The sequence below is a fragment of the Salvia splendens genome, unplaced genomic scaffold, assembly GCF_004379255.2.
Source record: "Salvia splendens isolate huo1 unplaced genomic scaffold, SspV2 ctg872, whole genome shotgun sequence".
In the NCBI taxonomy this organism is placed as follows: Eukaryota; Viridiplantae; Streptophyta; class Magnoliopsida; order Lamiales; family Lamiaceae; genus Salvia; species Salvia splendens.
Genome location: NW_024599556.1, coordinates 14,056 through 38,273, shown reverse-complemented (window position 1 = coordinate 38,273; position 24,218 = coordinate 14,056). Strand labels below are relative to the sequence as shown.

Genomic DNA, 24,218 nt, shown 5'->3' with positions numbered 1-24,218 from the left:
CCGGAGGGCTCAAACCTCCCTTTCTTCGGTGGGCATTCAATCTCTAAGAGCTTGGGTTCCTCACCCTCAGCCCCTCTTTTTTCCAGCAGGCTTCCATCTTCAAGAGCCTCCAATTCCTCCAGCTCGTCATCTGGCTCCCAATCCCTCTCATCTTCATAGATTTCAGAATCAAAGTCTCCACTTGGCAGAACTTTAAAAAATTTCGGATTGGAGAAGGAGCCCTTTGAGAAATCTTTATCCACTACTACACTTTCTCCCTGGTCTAGGGGCCCTAGGTGACTGTAGGTCCTTTCCATATAACCTTCCACACTCTCACCAAACCTCCCTTGACCCCCACCTCCTTCTCTTCTACCTTTGTCAAACGAAAGAGATCTTCCCAGCCCCCTACCTCTAAACCCCTTTGCTCTTCCCCTTCTGCCCCAATGGGTTTGGAACCCTTCCTCATCAACTTCCACAAGTCTTCCTGCCCCTTTATCTGGCTGAGCATAACGCTGGAAAGCCCCCCCCTCTCCCAACCTGACATCAGGACCTTTGTCACTCTCTCCCACAGGGGAAGCCACCTTTTCATCCCTCCTCTCAACCTGCTTCTCTTTCTCATCATCTCCACTATTTTGTGTACCCCTTTCTTCCTTTCCTACCTTCTCTGGTTGTTGCCATCTAGAAAAATGGGTGTTGTAGTCCTTTCTTGCCGGTTTTTCATTGTTGCCATTAGCATAGCAAATCTCCATTGTATGTCCAACATGCCTGCACTCCTGGCAGTATTGAGGGATTCTATCCCATTTGACCCTTTGATGGATCTCTCTTCCCTGGATGTCTATTACTATTTCATTAGGAGGGATTTTAGAAATGTCAATTTCAACACAGATTCTTGCAAAAGATAACCGTTTCTGGGAGATTGTAGCATGATCGACCTGTATTGGTGTCCCCAGCAAACCACCAATTGCAAATAAAGCTGATTTTTCAAAAAGGTGTATTGGTAAACCCACCAGATTGCACCAAATCGCAGCAATGGGAGATTCAAAGAATGGATCAAATTCTGGTGTCCACTTAAAAACTCTCATCGGGTGTCTCTCTATAAACCAAACTGGCCTTCCATTTGGGCCATTCAGCAGCTTAGCATAATCCGCAATCAGCTTGAATTGGATGAGAATGTGCTTAGCATTAATATAACTCCATGAATATTCCCCTACCAGCTTCATCCCCTGAAGAGCCTTTTGAATATGTTGAGCCGAAGGTATCGAATGTGAGAATTTACCAACCACCACATGCCCAAGTTTCTCTGCCAAAAACGAAGTGTCTGATCCAGAGAAATGGATGGCTGGTAGACCCAACCTTTCACCTGTAGTCCCAATCTTTTTGATTTTATCTGGCTCAAAGAAAATTGGATCACTCTCCCCAGCTTTGATGACATCTGCCATCGAACGCCTATTCTGTTTCTCATTTGCAAAGGAATTGTGTTTAAACCCAGAGAAGGGCCTATTCTTTCCTCCTGTAGCTCCCACTCCTACACCTCCCATCTTAGCACCATTTATCCCTCTTTGCTCCACGGACCCAGAGTCCAGGATCTTCCCAGATTTTAGTAAGTTCTTCGATAACGGAGGGAACTCTTCCTCCAACTTTCCATCTGTCTTTTCTCGTACTTTTACTCCTGCAAGCTCTGCCCATTTTGAGCATCCAACTCCATTACTAGGCAAAAGGAACTCCATGTTCTGCAGAGGCTGAGCTTCACAAAGGTCAAGGGCCAAATCTATTTCCGCCATAGCCACTATGGACTCAGAAACCTCCTGTTCAGGAGCCTCCTCCCAGTCAGTAAGTGCCCCATCTTTTGTGCCCTCCATATCTGCCCCTTTCACCCCTTGTTTTAATCCATCTTCCAACATCAAAGTCTCCTTATCACTCCCATTCTGATCTGTCCCTTCCAACTCATCTTCCCGCTTACATCCTTCTTCCCCCCCTCTCAGCTCCAGGGACATAGTTTCAGTCTCAATACCCTTCTCAGACAAAACATCATACACCTTGTCTACAGAAATCAACACTTCCGCAACAGTTTCGTTTCCCTTTTCCACCAACCCCACATCAGCTTCGCTACCTTCACTTATGAAAGGCAGCACCATTTTCCTCCCTGAGCTTCCTCTCTTTCCCTTACCAGATTTCTGAAGCATCTCCTCTGTCCCCTTCACCCCCGAGATATGCAGATCTTTGACACGCATACCACTTCTCCTCAAATCAGCCATTCTCATCATCGGCGACTTTGGACCAGATTTTCTCAAACGACCTCGAGCGAAAGAAGCTCTCGAAGAGTTTCGCCTCTCCGATCGCCTGATGTTGGGTGTGACTTGCTTCCCATCCTCAGCCAACCTCTCTCTACTCTCCTCTCCCAAAAACTCAACCCCAACCCCCGGACTCCCATCCATTTCACCAGAAACCACCATCCCTCACAGACTTCGAACAACCAGAGCAAAAGCCTCCTCCTCCCCTTTACAGCTAAGGAGAGCAGCCCGATTCAAAAGCTTGAATCAAAGGAACAGAACCGCGTGAACAGCAATCACGTGAACAGTAAACGCATGAACAGTGAAATCGGAGTGAACAGTGAAACAGAATTGAAAACAGACGCAGATTCAATCAGTGTGTGAAAATCGCACACATTGAAGGTGAAATCGCCTCATCTGTTTGGGGGGACGAGTTTGTAAGTTGATTGAAATACACAAGCGTCATCCTTGACTCTCTTTGAAACCTTATTTCCGCTGCTATATTTTTGAACTAAAATACTATTCTTTTAAGCTAATGGAGTCCTTCTTATGAACTGAAATCCTTAAATGCTAGTCTTAATGTTTGTCCTTGGTCACGATCGCCTCGTTTGTAACACCCCTAGTATAGGCGGTCGTGACATATACAATAAAGTTAAAATTTATGATTGTTGTACTCACATCATGGACAGCTTTCCTTAATATTGTAATTTGCTCCTTTGATGCCGTTCTCACCTAAATTACAAAAAAAAATTCAATTTCAGGAACACAAAACTTATAATAGTGTGACATGTCCAAGACCATTGCATGTCATTTTAATTCTTATTTCTTTAATTTATATAAATGGTATTATTGTTTTGGATATCAGATTGACCTTATTAAGGAGTATCCAAAGAACATCTTTGGTGCATGGAGGAGATGTGAGATAACCCATGTATCTATAATACTTTCTGCTTCCAAACTTGATATCCCATGGATCAACATCACCCAAATCAATTTCTTCTTCACCTTTTGTTAAATTATTAATACTTTCTAAAACCTGCATTTGATAAATCTTTCATTTGTTAGTACAAGTTCTTACACATTCTTCCGCATAAGAGTTAATTGGTTGACAATCAATTTCAAAAATTGAAAGTTCGAATTCGCATCACACTCCCATGTTGAGGCCTTTTGATTTACAATTATCCTAAGAGGAAGTTATTGTAACAATTAATGAAACGTATTGTAATCGGTAAGACATTTTTTCTCCAACCAATACCATGAACATTCTATTAACCCCATGTAGGTATATGTGCACCAAAGTGTGTGAAATAAGTTACATTATTGCAAAATGACGATTGTACCCCTTACCACTGACCTTGTCGAGAAAATGATCAGAACGTCCTAAATGATATAGAATAGCAAGTACAACAAACTGTCCTTCGGAGCTTCTATGGACCATATGCAGTTCCATGTCGTACCTATAATGAAGGTACAGTCTTACAATGCAATAATACTATATTCATTTTCATCAAAAGTTGTTTAGGTCATATCACACGAGATCATCTATTACCATATTCTTTTCAACCTCATACTTATTCAATTCACCAACATACACCAACAAAGTCAACAAAATGCAAAATTAATACGGTAGAAATATGAACCTTTGTCCTCCGAGCGTATGTTCAGAAGGCGTGTGCCAGTGACACTGAACTAAATCGTACTTGTTGCCAGTGAGATGTACGCTCCCGGCATATCTATTCCATTGAACCTAACAATACCAGTAAAAAATCATACATGGCGTCTCATATTCAATAATTTTCTCGATTAAACTCGTTTGTATCCTTAAACGAACAATGTAATCACCAACGTAGTCATACCATGATTTCGGATCCTAAATTCCTTAATACAGCAAGAGCTGGTCTATAGTTTCTTCTGAATTTCCCTATTTGAGACGAAACCATAACTCTTTCCTTGATAATATTGATTGGGGATTGGAAATTTCCAATTGAACATAATTTCCATTCTTCTTTGAGACTTCCCCAGCATTCCGATCCCTTTGAAGAATTCTTCAAATATGAATATTCAGGTTCATTATCTGTAATTAGGACACATATTAATTTACTAAAGTGAGTTCTAAAGCAGAGAGATATATAATTGAAATGACAAATCACAATTCTCTATTCCTAATTGTTTCTTATAGATTCAATACGAAAATTAAGATATAATAGTTGTGAAAACAATAGTTAACGGTACTTTTAAAACATTTTAACTAACACATCTTTATGGCTCGTTTGCTTGGTGTGATCAAAGTGTATAGTATAAATATGGGTAGGAAAACAGACTAAAATATCAATATCCTGCCTTTATTGTATCATTATCGTGCATTTATTGTACTACAAACATAAAATATATTGAAATATCGGTATACTGTGATTTTTGGTACAATAGCTTATCATATCGGAAGCTTTTTGTATGAAAAAATAGGCATTTTTATATGTCGTGGTAGGTATAAACCATAAACCTTCAGTATTTACCATAATACTACAATATATACCTTTTTTTTATACCACAATAACAATATAAACCAATTTTTTGGTATATCATGGTAGCGATATATATCACTACGGTATATACTGAATTTTAATACCGCGCCAAATATTATAAAAAAGATTTTGGTATAACGGTATTTCAGTTGCTGTACCGAAATCTAGTTTATCTCAAAAATATACTACTAGTATACAAATTTCAGCATGGCATACTGAAAAATTGGTATATTATCAGTCTTGAAAATTGGTATAGTGTCAGTATGAACATGTTATTCAATCGTACCGACTTACCCCTAAATTAAGAAAAATATAATAAAATTGATGGTATTTTTTTTGGAATTAAATTATGAAAGATAAAATTGACATAATTCTAAAAATTATTATAAATATATACACATATATTTCCTCCCTTCCAAGCTACTTGATGTGTATCTTTTGGGTACAAAATAAGAGAAATAGATGTTTAAAGACAAGATATAGATTAAAAAGAGAAAATAATGTAAGTAGAAGACAATCCAATATGAAATAAGGTGCAAGTAGATTGAGACGAAGGGATAGTACATAATTGCATGTATATATATGTATAGTAATTAGGTTATAATGGACACTTCAATCAATAAATAATATACTACTACTAACAATTTATAATAACTTACCAACTTTATCATCTCGATTTTCAGAATGGATGACCATGAGAAGGGAAAAACCAATGAGACAGACAGTGAAACGATGAACGGAGCTGCTCCTGAGGCCGCCCATTCCCGCCGTGAATCAGTGGTGGCGCGGCTGCTGGTAGTTCTTCACTTCCTCCGCCTTTGGCTGAATAAGTGATCCAAAGTTATAGAATCTAATCAAATGTTTTAATTAGTCTAAACCCTTGCATGCATGCATGCCTATATATTAGATATATATGTCCATTAATGGGAAAAATGAGAGATTTGGACTCCTAAGATTGTGGAGAATGAGTCCAAAATCCCAATATTCATGGGTCATGAAGGTTATGAATATTACTAATATTAATGTGTCACATATTGTTAGTTGATTTTGTTTTCTAGCTTCCTTGTGCATTATTGACATCATGTCCGTTTTATTGTTATTTAAGTTAGTCACCATTCTTAAATGGACTCTGATTATCATTTCTTAGCTTTAAGTATTTTTTTTATAGAAAAAATGAGTATATTGATGGATTTTTTGCTCATGTACATCTAGGTCTGGGCCGATGAATAACTATAAATTTTCGCTATATTTAATTTTTTGATACATAATAAAGAAGAAAACACGAACCATTTTTTTTTCGCTCTAAAGTTTAGTTTGTAGACATCACACACTTCTTCACACATAATTTTATATTTTGTTGATCATGCAGAAGACTGAATGAAACTTTTATTCAGTGATACATCATCATATAATATACTCACAACTAACCACATAATACACATTTACACAAAAAATAACATTAGTTATAATAAAATATTTAAAGGAGGTAGTTTGTTATGCAAATAAAACATAATAAAATCATTATCAAGGCAATTATTGAACCCCCTCTAAATGCTTTCTGGATTGCCCAATATCTACGTTCAAAGGTGGACACAGAAAAAAAATATTAGTAGGAACTAGTCTAACACATACTACTATCTAACTAAAAGATGAAATAGTTTCTATGTTATAATTGGGTTCGTGTTGATAAAGTGCTGATAACTAAAGTCTGCATATTCTCATTGACTGTGAAAACATTGCAGAATTTCTTTGATTGTATTACACAAAATATCTTGAAATCTTCTTTCTTGACCATATTACTAATTCAACAACGGATTCAACTGGAGAAGAAGAGTTACCTCTACATATTTTTTTTAAAGAAATATTGATGCAGTTATAGAAGATAAGTCTTGGAGGCTAAGAAAAGTATATATTTGGTTTTATTTATTTCCTAGTTAATAGAATTAGGAGATAGAAAAAATATTAGTTATTTTTGCTTATTATCTTTGTAGTTATTTCTTTCAATAAGTTTAGGATTTTTTTAGTTATTTTCTTTCCATAAGTTTAGGATTTCCTTTGTCTATATAAAGGCATCATTGTTGATCTTAAAAGACAGACTTTGAATATATAATTTTGCATTGAGTTTTTATACTCCAAAGTTCTCAATTAGTTTGAGTTCTTTATTACCAGTTCAGACATTCTCATATTTCTCCGTTCATTTTGCATCAATTGGTATCACGATCCAGGTTGATTATCAATGGCTGAACGTAGATATGGCAGCAGACGTGGCGATGCTCGTGGTAGCGGTCGTGGTGGGGGACTTGGTGATCTCCCAAACGAAGAGGCTGCACGACAGCGTGATCTGCGCGACATCGAGAACGATGATCTGAGACAACAGGTTCGAGACCTCCAACGCGACATCGAGAACGGTGATCTGCGACAACAGATTCGAGACCTACAGCGACGATTGGCGCGATTGGAGAAGCGTCGGGGAAAATCCAACCCGATGAGATCTAATGCGTCAGAGCGTCGTTCTGTGGACGATCCGTTATTCAACGACGTCCAATGTGGCCAGTCTAAGCCTGTATACGACAAGGATATATTGTCGATGCCGGTGTATGACAAGTCCATATACGACGAGGATATATTGTCGATGCCGGTGGTGTATGATACACCTGTATACGATGAGGATATATTCTATGAGATCTCCGGATTGATCAGCGGATCGCCACCTCTTTCCGTAATATTTGGCAACGCTGTTGAAGATGAGGGCGTTGTCGTCGATGACGATGAGGAGTACGACGAGGACATCTTCAATAATGGAGCAGCTGATGAAGATAATACAGCATCAGTGGTCTTGATTGAAGACATTATGGAAAAACTTGTGAAGGAAACTTTTGTATCTAAAGCTGCAGGAGATAGTTATGTCATTAATACAAAAAAGAATTTTGACTATGAGTTTGATGCTGTAAAAGAAGAAGTCGATTTGCAAGTGGGTTTTGGTATTTTGGATCAGGATCCTGTTAAAGAATTTGGTTTTGTGGGGCACGAGTTTGATGGATATTCGAAAAGGATGATGCACGATATCCAGAATTGGAATTGGTTTGTTAAGGAGGAAGTGCGAGATGGAGAAGATGATGATGATCGTGACAAAGCAGACTCGAGGATAGACTCGAGGACGAGTCTTTTTCAAGAAGGGGAGTATGATGCAGTTACAGAAGATAAGTCTTGGAGGCTAAGAAAAGTATATATTTGGTTTTATTTATTTCCTAGTTAATAGAATTAGGAGATAGAAAAAATATTAGTTATTTTTGCTTATTATCTTTGTAGTTATTTTCTTTCCATAAGTTTAGGATTTTTTAGTTATTTTCTTTCCATAAGTTTAGGATTTCCTTTGTCTATATAAAGGCATCATTGTTGATCTTAAAAGACAGACTTTGAATATATAATTTTGAATTGAGTTTTTATACTCCAAAGTTCTCAATTTAGTTGAGTTCTTTTTATCTATCAGTTAATCATTCTCATAGTTTCTACTGTTTCTGCATTAAATATTCCATCTTCTATATAGAAAATCCTTTATAAATTATAAATCCTATGTATATTTAAATATCAATTTCTCATAATAAAATAAATATGAATTACTGTACAAAACAAGTTTTTGGCATAATAAATAAAAAAGAAAACAATAAAAGATTGAAGAATGAATATTACCGATGATAACTAACCACAAAAAAATTTCTCGTGCTCCTCCTGATGGCTTAAGAAGAAACTGTGAAGTTTCTGATTTAGGATTATGGATATCAATTTAAATAAGATTATGCTTAGTATTTATTGATAATAAGTTGCTTAATTGCAAATGAAAAGTTTGTTCGTAATGGTAATTGTCCTTTTCTAATAAGTATTTTTAAAAAGCACCAAACCCTCATAAGTTTTGAGTATGCGTATTGAATAGATCAATAGAATAGGTAAAGGACTAATACTTTCTCTGTACCAAGATAATTGAGTCGTTTCTTTTTTCCTGTTCATTTTAGAAAAATGATAGTAATAACTAGTTAAGGACGAGAGAAAGAAATGTAACAAAGAGAATAATATAGATAAGACTTTAACTATTTATTATACCACCTTCCGTCCCACAATAAAAGTCACATTTTGCTATTTCAGTCCATCTCACATTAAGAGTCACAGTCACATTTCATTTTTACCATAAATGGTAAATAGGCCCACATTCCATATCTTTTCTATTATAGCAAACTTTTTCAAGCCTATTAATACCCTATGACCTGCGTCAAATCATTCATCTCAGAGCTTCCAAGGCATCTCCTACTTCACACATAAATTCCTCTAATTTTTGGGTAAGGGAAGACTAAAAACTCCAAGATTAAACCTTTGGTTTTTTATTTTAATCAATTCTTTTGTCTAGAACTTTAATTTACTATTTTTACTTGTCTACTAGTAGCTAAACTGTAATAATTATAGAGATTTGAAAGTAACACTTATTTATTTAACCAAAGAAAGAACTCTTATATTCGATCAAGTAAAAACATGGAAAGAACTTGGGCCGCGTGAGTAAAGCTATTCCATTAATTTTTTAAAAGTAATAAAGGTGACATTAAGCTAAACATTCGACGTTCATTCACGAACAAACTAAAAAAGAATAGGAAAAGGCGGAGTGTCACAAATTAAGAAGATATGGTTGTTTAGCAATTGTTAGTTTCCAAGTGGAAGATTGTTGAGTAAGGAGATCAAACCCAATATATTTCCTATCATATCTCCTTAGAAATACTCCATCCGCCCTATAAAAATATATGCACTTTCCATTTTCCTCCGCCCCACAAAAATGCGTGCATTCCATTATCTCAATTTATTACCTCTATACATCAACTTATTTACAACTTATACCACCATTAAATACTACTAATAATGTGAGTCACACTACCCACTAACACTACTTTAACTATCCTTCTTCTCATCTCTCTTACTTTACCAATTTGTCTTTATTCCCGTGCCATATCAGTTGTCCATATTTAATGGGACAGAGGGAGTATGTTTCGTGGTGTGATTAGAATTTGTGTTCTTTATTGTATACATAGAGTTGTTCTCTCAATATAAATTGCATCCGAAATTTATAATGAAACTTTATGGCTTATTATCACCCATAATGTAGAGACATATCTGTGAGACTAATGGACTTAAGCTGGGATTGAACTTGAGAATTAATTCATTGGACTGAATTAATTAAGTGGCATGCATTCTTTGTGATGGCCCAACTCGATTGCGGTCTGTTACTTACCTAGGGGCGCCGGATTGCTGCCGCGTGGCAACTCCACGAGGATCGTGAGCCGTGAGTTGGATGTGTGGGTGTGATTCTTCGCCGAGTGATAAGTCATATGACTCATTCACTCATCCCTAATTCAACACTGTACACACTCTCTTTGATAATTCTCTATGTCTTCTCTCTAGAATTCTATTTCTCTTTCTTTCTCTCTCTCTCTCTCTTTTCTGATCTTCGCCGATGATATTCTCCGGTCTCTCCTTCTCCTCTTCTTGTGAATTCTGAGTAAGGATCCGTCAACTCCTGTGTTGATCAGTTGTTTTGTTCAAGATTGAACGGGTGAGTTCAGATCTGTTCTAAGGAGAAAGATCTTCGGACGATTCGTTGAGATATGCGAGATCCGTGACACAGCTGTGTTTGTGAGGTGATTTGTCGGCTTTGTGCTGCTGTTGGTCCGTGCGAAGTAGGAATCGGTGGATCCCTAGGGTTTGGGATTCGATTGGTCTCACGGTGTTCCCATGTGACTTGTTGGTGAAGATAGTGGAGATCTTTTGCCCTGTGAAATTACGTGTGCAACCTGAGCCATATTTCACTTCTTCTGACTTGTTCTTAATTCTTCATTTGTTCAGACCCGTTAGGATCTGATTCATTGTGTTACTAATCCTTCTACTTAGTGTGCAGGTTAAGCGCAAGGAGATCTTGGCTTGGAGTCAGAACCGGTCAAGGGTTATGACTTTATCTAGCTTCTAATCTTTCATTGTATTTTGGTCTGTGTTCTTAGGAGACTGACCATCTCCGTCTTGCAGTGTAATCAAAGAGGTCTCGGTAATTAGTGAATTCCGAATGGTCTAATCCCTATAATATCGTATCACACTGAGTAAATAATTCATGTGTTCATCTTTTTTATACACCCTTTATTTTTAAAAAATATTCATTTTCAGCTGGATCGTGAGTGTGATAAGGGGGCACATGAACCATAAAAAAAGGTACGCTTAAACATGGATTGCAATATAGTAAAAATTTATATAAGGTATATACTATTGTAGGGGCATGTTAGGGTGCCACCACCGCTTAAAATAACATCATACCACCATTTCTAGCCAATCACTTGTACACGTGGACGAATAATAAGCTGTCACGTGGCAAAAAAAAAATCTGAAAAACACGGCCAACAATATGCTGGTCTTTATACAACAATTTTTCTTAGCCAGCAATATCCAACACGCTATACAACAATCTATAGATTGTTGTCTAGCGTATTGAATATTGTTGTGTAACGTTTATAATATTGCTGTATAAGTGGTGTCACGGTGTCACTTTAAGATGGGTTGTCATTATAACACAAACCTACTATTGTATTGATAATATTTAGCTAAGAAATTTTGATTCTCTTTGATAATATATTTATACATCAAAATTTTGTATTAACACGTCATAAAATGAGCTTTGTACTTTAACTCAATAACTAGGCTAAGTAAATGTATTAGCCGTTGTTTACTATTCCTCCATTTCTTCATGGTTGGGTCATTTTTCTATATCGGGAAGTTCCTTTATAGTTGAGTCATTTCCATATATGGTAATAATTAACTCACTTTTTCTTTCTTACTTCATTCTCCGTCTTAGTTTATTTTTCCTAAATTATTCAATTTTCTACTTTATTCTTTCTCTTATTTTATCTATTTTATTATCTACTCACTAACACACTAAACATTCATTTATTAAAATTTGTGCCTAAAAGAAGTGTCTCAACTAATGGAACGGATGGAGTACAATAATTTTTACATGCTTGATTCATATATCAATAATATTCAATTATTAGAAATAAAGAAAAAATAATTTTTACAAACTTTAAAATCCACAATATTCAAATAAGGAAATTTGGTTTGATAAAATAGAGTGTTACTGACGCATTGCATGCTAGATTCCTTATAAAGAATGGGGATGATACTTTAATACCATTCTCCCATTGAGAGGTTGAAGTGGTCTTGCGTTATCTTTGAAACCCTGTATTAGAAATAATCATATTAATATTAATTAATAAAAAATAAAAATAAATTTCTATGTATATATTCATATAAGTTACGAACATAGTCGTGAATTGAAGAAAAAAAATGATAAGGTAATGCTAACAAGTCGGAAAAAGGATCTCAAATGCGATATCACATCATCGAGTCTACACGACCTCAAATTTTATTAACTTAATTATTTATGATAATTTGATGTAAATTTTAACCTTGTTATATATATATACATATACAATAAGGCTTAAATTTATGATGGTTATACTCACGTCATGGACAGCTTTCCTCAATGTTGTAATTTGCTCCTTTGATGCCATGCCGTTCTCACCTAAATTACAAAAAAATAAAAATAAAAAAACAATTTCATGTTCATTGCATGTCATTTTATTTCTTATTTCTTTAATTTATATTATTGCTTAGGATATCAGATTGACCTTATTAAGGAGTGTCCAGAGAACATCTTCTGTGCACGGAGGAGATGTGAGAGAACCCATATATCTATAATACTTTCTGCTTCCAAACTTGATATCCCATGGATCAACATCACCCAAGTCAATTTCTTCTTCACCTTTTGTTAAATTATTAATACTTTCTAAAACCTGCATTCGATAAAATTTTCATTTGTTAGTACAAGTTCTTATACATTCTGCCGCATAAGATTAAGAGCTAATTGGTGGACAATCAATTTCAACATTTGAAAGTTCGAATTCGAATCACAATCCCATGTTGAGGCCTTTTGATTTACGAGCATCTAAAGAGGAAGTTATTGTAACAATTAATGAAGCGTATTGTAATCAGCACGACATTTTTTCTCATTCATGAATAGGTACATGTGCACCAAAGTGTTTGAGTTGTAACTAGAAGATACTCTCCCCGTCCCATTCTACTCACATTTTTCATCTTTACAGCATAAATTTAAGCATAATTAGTGTAATAAAATTAGCATTTCAAGTATAATAAGAGAAGTGCTAAACAAAGGAACACTTAACTAACTCTAATATCTTAATCAAATACGCTAATTTTTGTTTAAAATAAAAATAGTGCAAATAGTTTGTAAAAGTCCGAAAATGAAAAGTGCAACTAACATGAGACGGAAGGAGTAAGTTACATTATTGCAAGATGACGATTATACCCCTTACCACTGACCTTGTCGAGAAAATGATCAGAACGTCCTAAATGATATAGAATAGCAATTACAACAAACTGTCCTTCGGAGCTTCTATGGACCATATAGCAGTTCCATGTCGTACCTATAATGAAGGTACGTACAATCTTACAATGCAATAATACTATATTCATTTTCATCAAAAGTTGTTTAGGTCATATCACACGAGATCATCTATTACCATATCCTTTAAAACCACATACTTATTCAATTCACCAATATACACCAACAAAGTCAACAAAATGCAAAATTGCTATGGTAGAAATATGAACCTTCGTCCTCCGAGCGTATGTTCAGAAGGCGTGTGCCAATGACACTGTACTAAATCATACTTGTTGTCACTGAGATGTACGCTCCCGGCATATCTATTCCATTCAACCTAACAATAACAGTTAAAATCATACATGACGTCTCATGTTCAATAATTTTTTTGATTAAAACAATTTATATTCTTAAACAAACAATGTAATCACCAACGTAGTCATACCATGATGTCATGTCCTCTATTCCTTAATACAGCAAGAGCTGGTCTATAGTTTCTTCTCAATTTCCCTATTTGAGATGAAACCATAACTCTTTCTTGATAATATTGATTGGGGATTGGAAATTTCCAATTGAACATAATTTCCATTCTTCTTTGAGACTTCCCCAGTGTTCTGTTCCTTTTGAAGAATTCTTCAAATATGAAAATTCATGTTCATTATCTGTAATTAGGACACATACTATTAATTTATATACTAAGTGAGTTTTATTGTAATAAGATACTATTATAATTGAAATGACAAATAACAATTCTCTCCTAATTGTTTCTTATAGTTTAAATATGAAAATTAAGGTATAATGTTGTGAAAACAATAGTTAACAATGATTTTAAAACATTGCAACTACACATTTTTATGGCTCGTTTGCTAGGAGTGATCAAAGTGTATAGTATAAATACGGAAAACATACTAAAATATCATTATTCTGCATTGTATCATTATCCCACATTTATTGTAAACATTAAATATATTGAAATATCAGTATACTTTGATTTTTGGTACAATATGTTATCATACCGAAAGCTCTTCGTATGGTAACAATGTGCATTTTATACGCCATGGAACCCTAAACGTTTAGTATATATATACTATTCCTTCCGTCCTATAATAGATGTCACATTTTCCTTTTTAGTTTGTTCCACAAAAGATATCACATTTCTTTTTTTTTGAAGAAGTTCTCTCTCACATTAATATAAATATACTACTATTTTCTCTCTCCACTTAACACATAAAACAACATCTCCTAAAATTCGTGTCTTTACCTAAGTGTGCTATCTGTTATGGGACGTGGAGAGTACCATAATACTACGATATATACCTATTTTTATACCACGATAGCAATATATACCAAATTTTTGGTATATCATGGTAGCCATAGTATACCGCTACGATATATACTGAATTTTCATTCCACACCAAATATATATAATGGTATAAAAAAAGATTTTGGTATATCGGTATTTGATTATGCTGTACTAAAATCCAGTATATCTCAAAAATATACTACTATCCAGATTTCAGTATGGCATACTAAAAATTGGTACAATATCAGTCTTGAAAATTGGTAAAATTTCGATAATGTATGGACATGTTATTCACTCATACCGAGTATTCTATAAGATATACAATATGAATATGAAAGCTTTGGTAAGGTTTATCATACCGGTTTATCTCTAAAGTAAAAACAAAAAAAACATAGTTAAAATGGTGATAATTTTTTATAATGAATTAAATAATGAAAAATAAAATTAACATAATTATAAAAGTTAATATAAATATATAGACATATATTTCCTACCTTCCATGCTACTTGATGCGTATCTTTTAAGTACAAAATATAAGAAATAGATGTTTAAAGACTAAATATAGATAAAAAGAAAGTGTAAATAATGTAAGTAGCTTAAGACAATCCAATATGAAACAAGGTGCAAGTAGCTTAAGATAATCCAATATGAAACAAGGTGCAAGTAGTTTGAGAAGGGATTAGTCTATAAATGCATGTATATATATTTATGGAAATTAAGTTATAATCAGCCACGTTGGAGTGAGGGGGGCTCTTGTCCCCATCAGTTTTTCTTTTAACCTCTAATTATAGTATATGTAAACAAATATCAACATGTGAATTTTGTAGTGCAGTTGATTGGAGACTATATCTGTTGTCCAATAGATCACGAGTTTGACTCCCAGTGATGACGTTTTTACCTATTTATGCAACTTTTTTTATTCTTTTTTCTATTTATGCTTCATAATGTGTATATTTTTGTTTCTCTTTACTATCTATTTTTTGGAACATAAATTCCATTTGTTTTCTTTTACGCAACTTTTTTTATTCTTTTTTTCTATTTATGCATCATAATGTGTATATTTTTGTTTCTCTTTACTATCTATTTTTTGGAACATAAATTCCATTTGTTTTATTTTACACCACTAATTATGTTAATTTTAATTCTTTGTCACTTCGTAATTGTTTTCTTCCATCATTACACTCATAATAAAAAAAAATTAAAATAATTATTGTATTCTGTTTATTATGATTTATATTTTTGTTGATGTTTTCTATGGTGACATATAAACATCATAAAAAATTCGTTTCCATCCATTATACAGTATTTACGTAAAAATTGAAAATATCGATTATTTCGAACTTCCGAAATCAAGAACATCGAAAAAATCCTATAAATATTAATAGTAATTTGGGACCCACACCGTAAAACTTCTGGCTTCACCACTGGTTATATTAGAAACTTAAATCAATACATAATACTACTTAACAATTTATAATAACTTACCAACTTCACCATCTCGATTTTCAGAATGGATGGCCATGAGAAGGGAAAAGCCAATGAGACATGTAGTGAAACGATGAACGGAGCTGCTCCTGATGCTGCCCATTCCTGCCGTGAATCAGTGGTGGCGCGGCGGCTGCTGGTAGTTCTTCACTTCCTCCGCCTTTTGCTGAATAACTGATCCAAAATAATAGAATCAAATCAAATGTTTTAATTAGTCTAAACCCTTGCATGCATGCCTATATATTAGATATATATTTCCATTAATGGGAAAAATGAGAGATTTGGACTCCTAAGATTGTGGAGAATTAGTCACAAATCCCAATATTTATGGGTCATGTAAAGGTTATGAACATTAATATGTGTCACATATTGTTAGCTGATTTTGTTTTCTAGTTTCCTTGTTGTGCATTATTGACATTATGTCCATTTTATTGTTATTTAAGTTATTTACCATTCTTAAATGGACTGTGATTGTCATTTCCTAGCTTTAAGTATTTATTTATTTATAGAAAAATATGTGTATATTGATTTTTTGGTTATGTACAACTAGGCCCGGGGATGAATAACTATAAATTTCGCTATATATTTTGATACATAATAAAAAGAAGAACGACGAACCAATTTTTTTGCTCCAAAGTTTAGTGTGTAGACATCGCACACTTCTTCACATATACTATTTCATTATCAACACAATACTAAATAATTTTATATTTTGTTGACCATGCAGAAGACTGAATGATACAATGACACATCATCATATATTACACACAACTAACCACATAATACATTTTACACAAAAATAACTTTGTTTATGATAAAATTTTAAAGGAGGTACTTTGTTATGAAAATAAGTAGGGAAATTGGTCACTAATATCATGAACTTTGCCCAAATTTTGGTTTTTTCCATAAACTTTTAAATTAGTACCATAAATTATGAACTTTCAGATTGATTTGGTATTTCCCATGGCGGATCAAGAGTAAAATCCGGCTAGCTTATATGACATTTTGAATCCTATTTAGCAGAATTCTTATAAGTGGCATGTCAAGTTGGCATATCTATTTGGAATATTAAACACAATACTATTTTTCTTTAACAAAATAAAAACTCTAAAAATAAAGAAAATAAAATAAATTTAATAAAAACACAAAGAATTCAATTAGAAACACACACATGTGACGGTACGCTACAAAAATTAAAACACATAACCTTGTTTCTCTCATTCACAAACGCTAGGAACACATTTTAGGAAATTTCTTCAAAAATTCTTGGATTATTGGGGAAATACCAAACCAATTTGAAAGTTCATGATTTATGATATTAATTTGAAAGTTCATGATTTATGAAATAAATTTGAAAGTTCATGAGAAAAACCAAAATCTGGGCAAAGTTCATAATATTAGGGACCAATTTCCCAAATAAGTAATACATACTCTATGACCGCTATTTAAAGTCAATTTTTGTTATTTTAAAATGTCTGTAATTTAAAATCTCATTTGTTTTTTTCCATTTTAGATAGATGGACCCACCATTTAACTAATTCATTACACTCACATTCCACTAACTCATTTTTCTATTTTTGTTAATAAAGTCAAACAATTTCTTAAACCTCGTACCTAGTCTAAACGAGAATATAAATAACGGGCGAAAAAGTAATAAAATCATTATCAATGCAGTTACTGAACCCCCTCTAAATGCTTTCCGGATGCCCCATCCAATATCTATATTCAAAGGCGGACATAGGAAAAAATATTAGTAGGAATTCTACTAATACTTAGGGGTGGATGTTAAAAAATATTACTAGTAAAAGTTCTAAGTATATATGGAATATATACTTAGGGTCACGTTATATAGGGTCGCATTATAATGCTAACTAATTTTCAGTCCAAAGTCTCAATTTTGTATATTAAAATTATCAATACATGATATAAGTATATCAACATAAGACTGGATGTAAATATATCAGCATAAGACTATTGATATACTTAAGTGGATCCATTCACGTAAAATTATTAGCAATTTATATTTATATTTACTTATTTAATAAAACGGTTCGACCGATGGTTCGACCGGTTGGACCAGTAACCTTGCCGGTTTGCTTGCCGGTCCGGTTTTTAAAACATTGGTATATATGAAAAAAATACTTATCATATAAAAATCACAATCACAATAACTATAAAAAGTGTATAAATATTTTATATGTAAAACTAGTCTAACACATCTAACTAAAAGAATGAAAAACTTTCATTTTACAATTAGGGGTAGGGAATTATACCGAAATACCGGACTTACCGTACCGAAAAATACCGAAAATACCAATTTTTCGGTATACCGTAGTTTTCGGTACAGTATGATACCGTACCGAAAGATTCGGTACGGTAACGGTATTAGATTTCCTATACCGCGGTATACCGTGGTATACCGAATTTTCGGTATACCGGTATATACCATCAAACCGAATCGTCGATATATACCGACACTTCGGTATACCATGGTATACCGGTATACCGATTGATTATTATATATTTTAACATACTACATATATATATTTATGTTATATTTATACTAAAATTTAAAAATATAATTCTCTATTATATGAAAATAAAAATTAAACTTGTTTTTTTGAATATTTTGGTATAATAAATTTTTTTCCGATATAACAAGTATAACGGTATGCCGTACCGCAGTTCGGTATACCGCAAAAGTATGGTATACACGGTATGGTAACGGTATCAAAAACTACCTTACCGAATTTTTCGGTATATACCGAAGTCCGGTATACCGAAAATTTCGGTAAGGTATCGGTATGGTGTTTTGTCATACCGTAACTTTCGGTACGGTATATGGTATGACACTTATAGTACGGTATACCGTACCGAACCACCCCTAGTTACAATTGTGTTTGTGTTGCTACAGTGATGATAACTAAATTCTGCATATTCTCATTGACTGAAAACATTGCAGAATTTGTTTGATTGTTTCAAAAAAGATTGCACGAAATATCTTGAAAATTTTGTACTGGATCACTACTAATTTCATTCAAATCTAGTTCATCTTCTACTCGGGATCGACTTCCTGCTAATTCAACAACGGATTCAATTGGAGAAGAAGAAGAGTCACCCCTACATATTTTTTTAAAGAAATATTCCATCTTCTATATAGAAAACCCTTATAAATTATAAATCCAATGCATATTTAAATATCAATTTCTCATAATAAAATAAATATGAATTACTGTAAAAAACAAGTTTTTGCATAATAAATGAAAAAGAAAATAAAAAGAAGAAGAATGAAGATTACCGATGATAATTAATCACAAAAAAACTTCTCGTCCTCCTCCTGATGGCTTAAGAAGAAACTGTGAAGTTTTTGATTTAGGATTAGGGATATATTTAAATAAGATTATGCTTAGTATTTATTGAAAATAATAAGTTGCTTAATTTCAAACGGAATATGGTTTTTGGTTGAGAGTATATACGTCAACTATTTTTGTAAAGTTTAATTCTTTCACTTTTATCGTTTAGAAGCAATGTGTTAAATCAAACTTTTCCCAAAGTTTGTGACTTTTTTATGTAATTTGTGAGACAAACCTATACTCATGGAATTCTTTTATTGTTCAATTAATCTTATGCGTCAAATGTCTCGGCCATAATAAAGATTATTTAAGTTTGAAGCGAGGATGATATTTATTAAAATAACAATAGTAAAGATATCAATCACTAGTTATGAACAACTAAGCAATTTTGAAAATTAATTCTTTGATTGTTATGGAAGTTGGTCGAGAGATAGCTCATGCATGTGCATGGTGAGCTGCGGTGGAATGCAGCGCATATGATCAAGAAAGTGAAGAAAAGTTGGTTACAACATATAGCCGTTGGAGCTGGGATTAGGCGACGGTTATTTCAAGAAGTGAAACTCTTCTTCACTAGTTAGTGTGTAGTATAAATAGTATGCAGCTACAACTACTGTAATTAATCTTTGTATCTTCACATTCAACACTTGAGAAATAAAAGAGAGTTAGTTTTTCTGTTGCAAAATAGAGAGTTGCTTCATCAACCCTTTTTTTTATCTTGTTCTTGCTCGTTCTTGCTGATCTCGATTGAGTTCTTGGCCTCTAATTTCTTCAATTGGCGTCGTCCGGTGGGAATTAAAGATCATTTGAAGTTGCGATGGCTGCGCGGTTAGAGGCAGAGAAATTTACGGGCAAAAATGATTACGGTTTGTGGAAGATGAAGATGAAGGCAGTCCTCATCCAGCAAGGTTTGGCCGAGGTGCTTACTGCTGCGAAAGCTGATGATAAGGAGAAAGCGGCCGCGCTTGATGAGAAGGCACAGAAGAAGTTTGATGAAATGCAGATGAGAGCTCATAGCACCGTCATCTTGTGTTTGGGCGACAAAGTGCTACGCGAGGTGCAGACAGAGACCACAGCTGCTGGCATTTTGAAGCGGCTTGATGAGATCTACTTGGCCAAGTCTCTAGCCAACAGGCTCTATATGAAGAGGAGGCTTTACTCCTACAGTTTTGCAGAGGATAAGTCGATTGTGGAGCAGCTTGAAGACTTCAACAAATCCATTGATGATCTTGAGGCAGTAGATGTCAAGATCAGTGATGAGGATAAAGCCATATTGGTTCTTAATTCCCTCCCAAATTCCTTTGATCAAATGAGGGATGCAACTTGTATGGGAGGGATAGGCCTATTACTCAGGCTGAGGTTAATGCAGCCTTGATGGCGAAGGAGCTTCAAAAGGGAGTCACTCCAAAGGTGTTGAGAACTGACAATGGATTGGAGTATCTGTCTAGAGAGTTTGATCAGTTCTGTCAGGAGAATGGTATTAAAAGGCATAAGACAGTACCAGCTAATCCACAACCGAATGGAGTTGCGGAGAGAATGAATAGGACATTGCTGGAGAGAGTAAGGTGCCTGCTGAGTTCATCTGGTGCAAAGAAGCATTTTTGGGCAGAGGCATTCTCAACAGCAGCCTATCTCATCAACAAATGCCCAGCCTCTGGAATAGGTGGAGCTATACCTGATGAACGATGGTATGGCAGGAAATCAGATTACTCCATTCTCAAGCCATTTGGGTGCAAGGCCTTTGCACATCAGAAACAAGGAAAGCTTAGTGCAAGGGCTCTGCAGTGTGTTATGATGGGATACAAGAGAGGGGTTAAGGGCTATAGGCTCTGGTGCCTAGATCCTGGGAATCAGAAGATATTGGTGAGTAGAGATGTGGTGTTTCTGGAAGAAAAGATGCCTCTACTTGATAAAAATTCTGGGGCTGAATCTGGTGCTGAGAAGGGAATTGATGATTTTCACTTTGAGGTGGAGGAAGCAGATGGTATTTCTGGTGTTCCTGGTGATAGAGTTCAAAGTGATATCATTGATCTGACTGATGAATCTCAGGGGCAAGAGTCTGAAATTGGGCCTCAATCAGATCAGCAGCCAGACCTTGCTGATTAACAGTTGGCAAGGGACAGAGCTAGGAGGCAGAATGTGAGACCTCCAGCCAGATATAGTGACAGTGAGATGTTGTTCTATGCCCTCCATATTGCTGAGCAGATAGAACTCAGTGAGCCAACCTACTATGTTGAGGCAATTGCTGGCCCAGAATCTAAGCAGTGGATGCAAGCAATGAGGGATGAGATAGATTCTCTGATCAGGAACAAGACTTGGGTCTTGGTAGATAAGGCTGAATTCAGAAAGGTGATTGGCTGTAAATGGGTGTTCAAGAAGAAGTTTGAGACATGCTAAGCAGAAAATGTAAGGTTTAAAGCAAGGGTTGTGGCAAAAGGCTTCAATCAACAAGAAGGCATTGACTTCAATGAGGTCTTCTCTCCTGTTGTGAAGCATAACTCAATCAGAGTTTTGCTTGCAGTTGCAGCTAGGAAGAATTGGGAGTTGGAGCAACTCGATGTGAAAACTGTCTTTCTCAATGGAGACTTGGAGGAGACCATCTATATGTCGCAGCCACAAGGATTTGAGATTCCTGGAGCAGTAAATAAAGTGTGCATGCTCAAGAAAAGCCTCTATGGTCTAAAGCAAAGCAGCCGCCAGTGGTATTTGAAGTTTGGACAGAGTCTTGCAAGGCTAGTATTCTCCAGATCTTTGTATGATAGTTGTGTATTTGTGAAGAAGCAGAAGAGAAAGGAGCCTGTGTATCTTCTACTATATGTAGATGATATGCTCATCTCTGGTCCTGATGTTGCTGAGATCAGAAGAGTGAAAGCACAGCTTAAGGCTGACTTTGAAATGAAGGATCTTGAAGTTGCTAAAAGAATTCTTGGGATGGATATAGTCAGAGATAGAAAGGAGGGAAAGCTGTGGCTATTTCAAACTGAGTATATCCAGAAAACCTTGAAGAAAATTCAAGTCTGATAATATGAAGAGCACTTCAACACCGATGGCTATGCATTTCAAGTTGAGCAAAGAACAGAAGGCTCTCACTGAGGTGGAGAAGGAAGAAATGGAGTTGATCCCTTACTCCAGCATTGTTGGGAGCTTGATGTACATGATGATTTGTACAAGGCCAGATATAGCACATGCCATAAGCACTACAAGCAGATACATGACAGCCTACGGAAGGCAACACTGGAGTGCACTGAAATGGACAATGAGATACCTTAAGGGTGCTGATAAGTTGGGAATACTATACACCAGAGATGGTGGAGCTGAGAAAGACCCTCTGGTAGGATTTTGTGACTCAGATTATGCGGCCAACCTTGACACAAGAAGGTCACAAACTGGGTATGTCTTTACACTATTTGGGTCTGCTATTTGTTGGAAGTCAGGGCTGCAAAATGTAGTAGCTCTTTCAACAACCGAAGCTGAATACATGGCACTAACTTCAGCAGTAAAAGAAAGCAAGTGGCTGAAGGGACTCATATCTGATTTTGGATTGGAGCAGGAGACAGTGGCTATCCATTGTGATAACAGTGGTGCAATTTGTTTAGCAAGGCACCAAATGTTCCATGAAAGGAGCAAACACATCGACGTGAGACTTCACTTCATTAGAGATGAAGTAGAGAGTGGAAGAGTGAAGGTGGTAAAGATAGATACAGCCCACAATCCGGCTGATATGCTAACTAAGCCACTGAGTAAAGAGAAGTTCGAATATTGTTGTAGATTGGTGAATCTGCTGGCAACAGTTTTTTGAGCTTGAGCTATGCTTCGACACAAGGTGGAGATTGTTATGAAAGTTGGTCGAGAGATAGCTCATGCATGTGCATGGTGAGCTGTGGTGGAATGCAGCGCATATGATCAAGAAAGTGAGAAGAAAAGTTGGTTACAACATATAAGCCGTTGGAGCTGGATTAGGCGGACAGTTATTTCAAGAAGTGAAGCTCTCTCTTCACTAGTTAGTGTGTAGTATAAATAGTATGCAGCTACAACTACTGTAATCAATCTTTGTATCTTCACATTCAACACTTGAGAAATAAAAGAGAGTTAGTTTTTCTGTTGCAAAATAGAGAGTTGCTTCATCAACCCCTTTTTTTTATCTTGTTCTTGCTCGTTCTTGCTGATCTCGATCGAGTTCTTGGCCTCTAATTTCTTCATTGATTAATTATTAACAGTACTTATATGAAAACTGGAAAACTAGGTGGGTTGGGCAAGGTCGGCAGACCCTCCACTAGCTCCAGAGAACTCCATTTGATCGATCTCACGATATTTGCTACCCTACCCGTCTCTGACCGCCGCTGCGTGCTATCTAATCGAAACAAATTAATGATTCACATAAATCATACATGTCTAAAACGATTGATAAATATAAAATGGAAGCGTACATTGATTAAGATTCATGATATTTTGATGATTCTGAAGAGTGAAGTTAGATCTTCCAAGTGTCAACTTTTACAGAGAATCTATTTTTGTTTTGTATTCTGTAATATTGATAGGAATGAGAATCTGTCGATGTATTTACAGGTTGCACTTAGGGATTATGACTCCATATTTAAAGAACGATTTCATTATAACTTTTATTTTATTTTTATCCATAAAAAAATACTGATAGGACTTCAATATATATTTTTAAGTTAATTATTATTAAAAAAATATATACTTATCATACAAAATATCTAAGTTACAACAATAAAAATACATAAAAATATACAGTCAAGAAATGAGTTTATGTATTTCTGTTCGCACCTTGTTTTAACTGTGAAAAATGAGACTCATCTTATTTTTACT

General features: G+C 35.1%; 2 protein-coding genes and 1 pseudogene across 2 annotated transcripts; 1 reads left to right on the top strand and 2 right to left on the bottom strand.

The window, feature by feature from the left end:
* Nucleotides 1-2,435: 2,435 nt before the first annotated feature.
* On the bottom strand, nt 2,436-5,533 carry LOC121791676 (alpha carbonic anhydrase 7-like). Its single transcript, XM_042189538.1, has 7 exons — nt 5,431-5,533; nt 4,106-4,323; nt 3,890-3,996; nt 3,604-3,706; nt 3,121-3,285; nt 2,928-2,981; nt 2,436-2,510 (listed from the first exon to the last, which is right to left on the bottom strand). Exons 1-7 carry the CDS (start codon nt 5,531-5,533, stop codon nt 2,436-2,438), a joined length of 825 nt encoding a protein of 274 aa, XP_042045472.1.
* Nucleotides 5,534-11,874: 6,341 nt separating this feature from the next.
* On the bottom strand, nt 11,875-16,221 carry LOC121791675 (annotated as a pseudogene).
* A 6,213-nt stretch (nt 16,222-22,434) lies between these two features.
* On the top strand, nt 22,435-23,187 carry LOC121791674 (secreted RxLR effector protein 161-like). Its single transcript, XM_042189537.1, has one exon. The coding sequence runs from the start codon at nt 22,435-22,437 to the stop codon at nt 23,185-23,187; it is 753 nt and encodes a 250-aa protein (XP_042045471.1).
* Nucleotides 23,188-24,218: the final 1,031 nt, after the last annotated feature.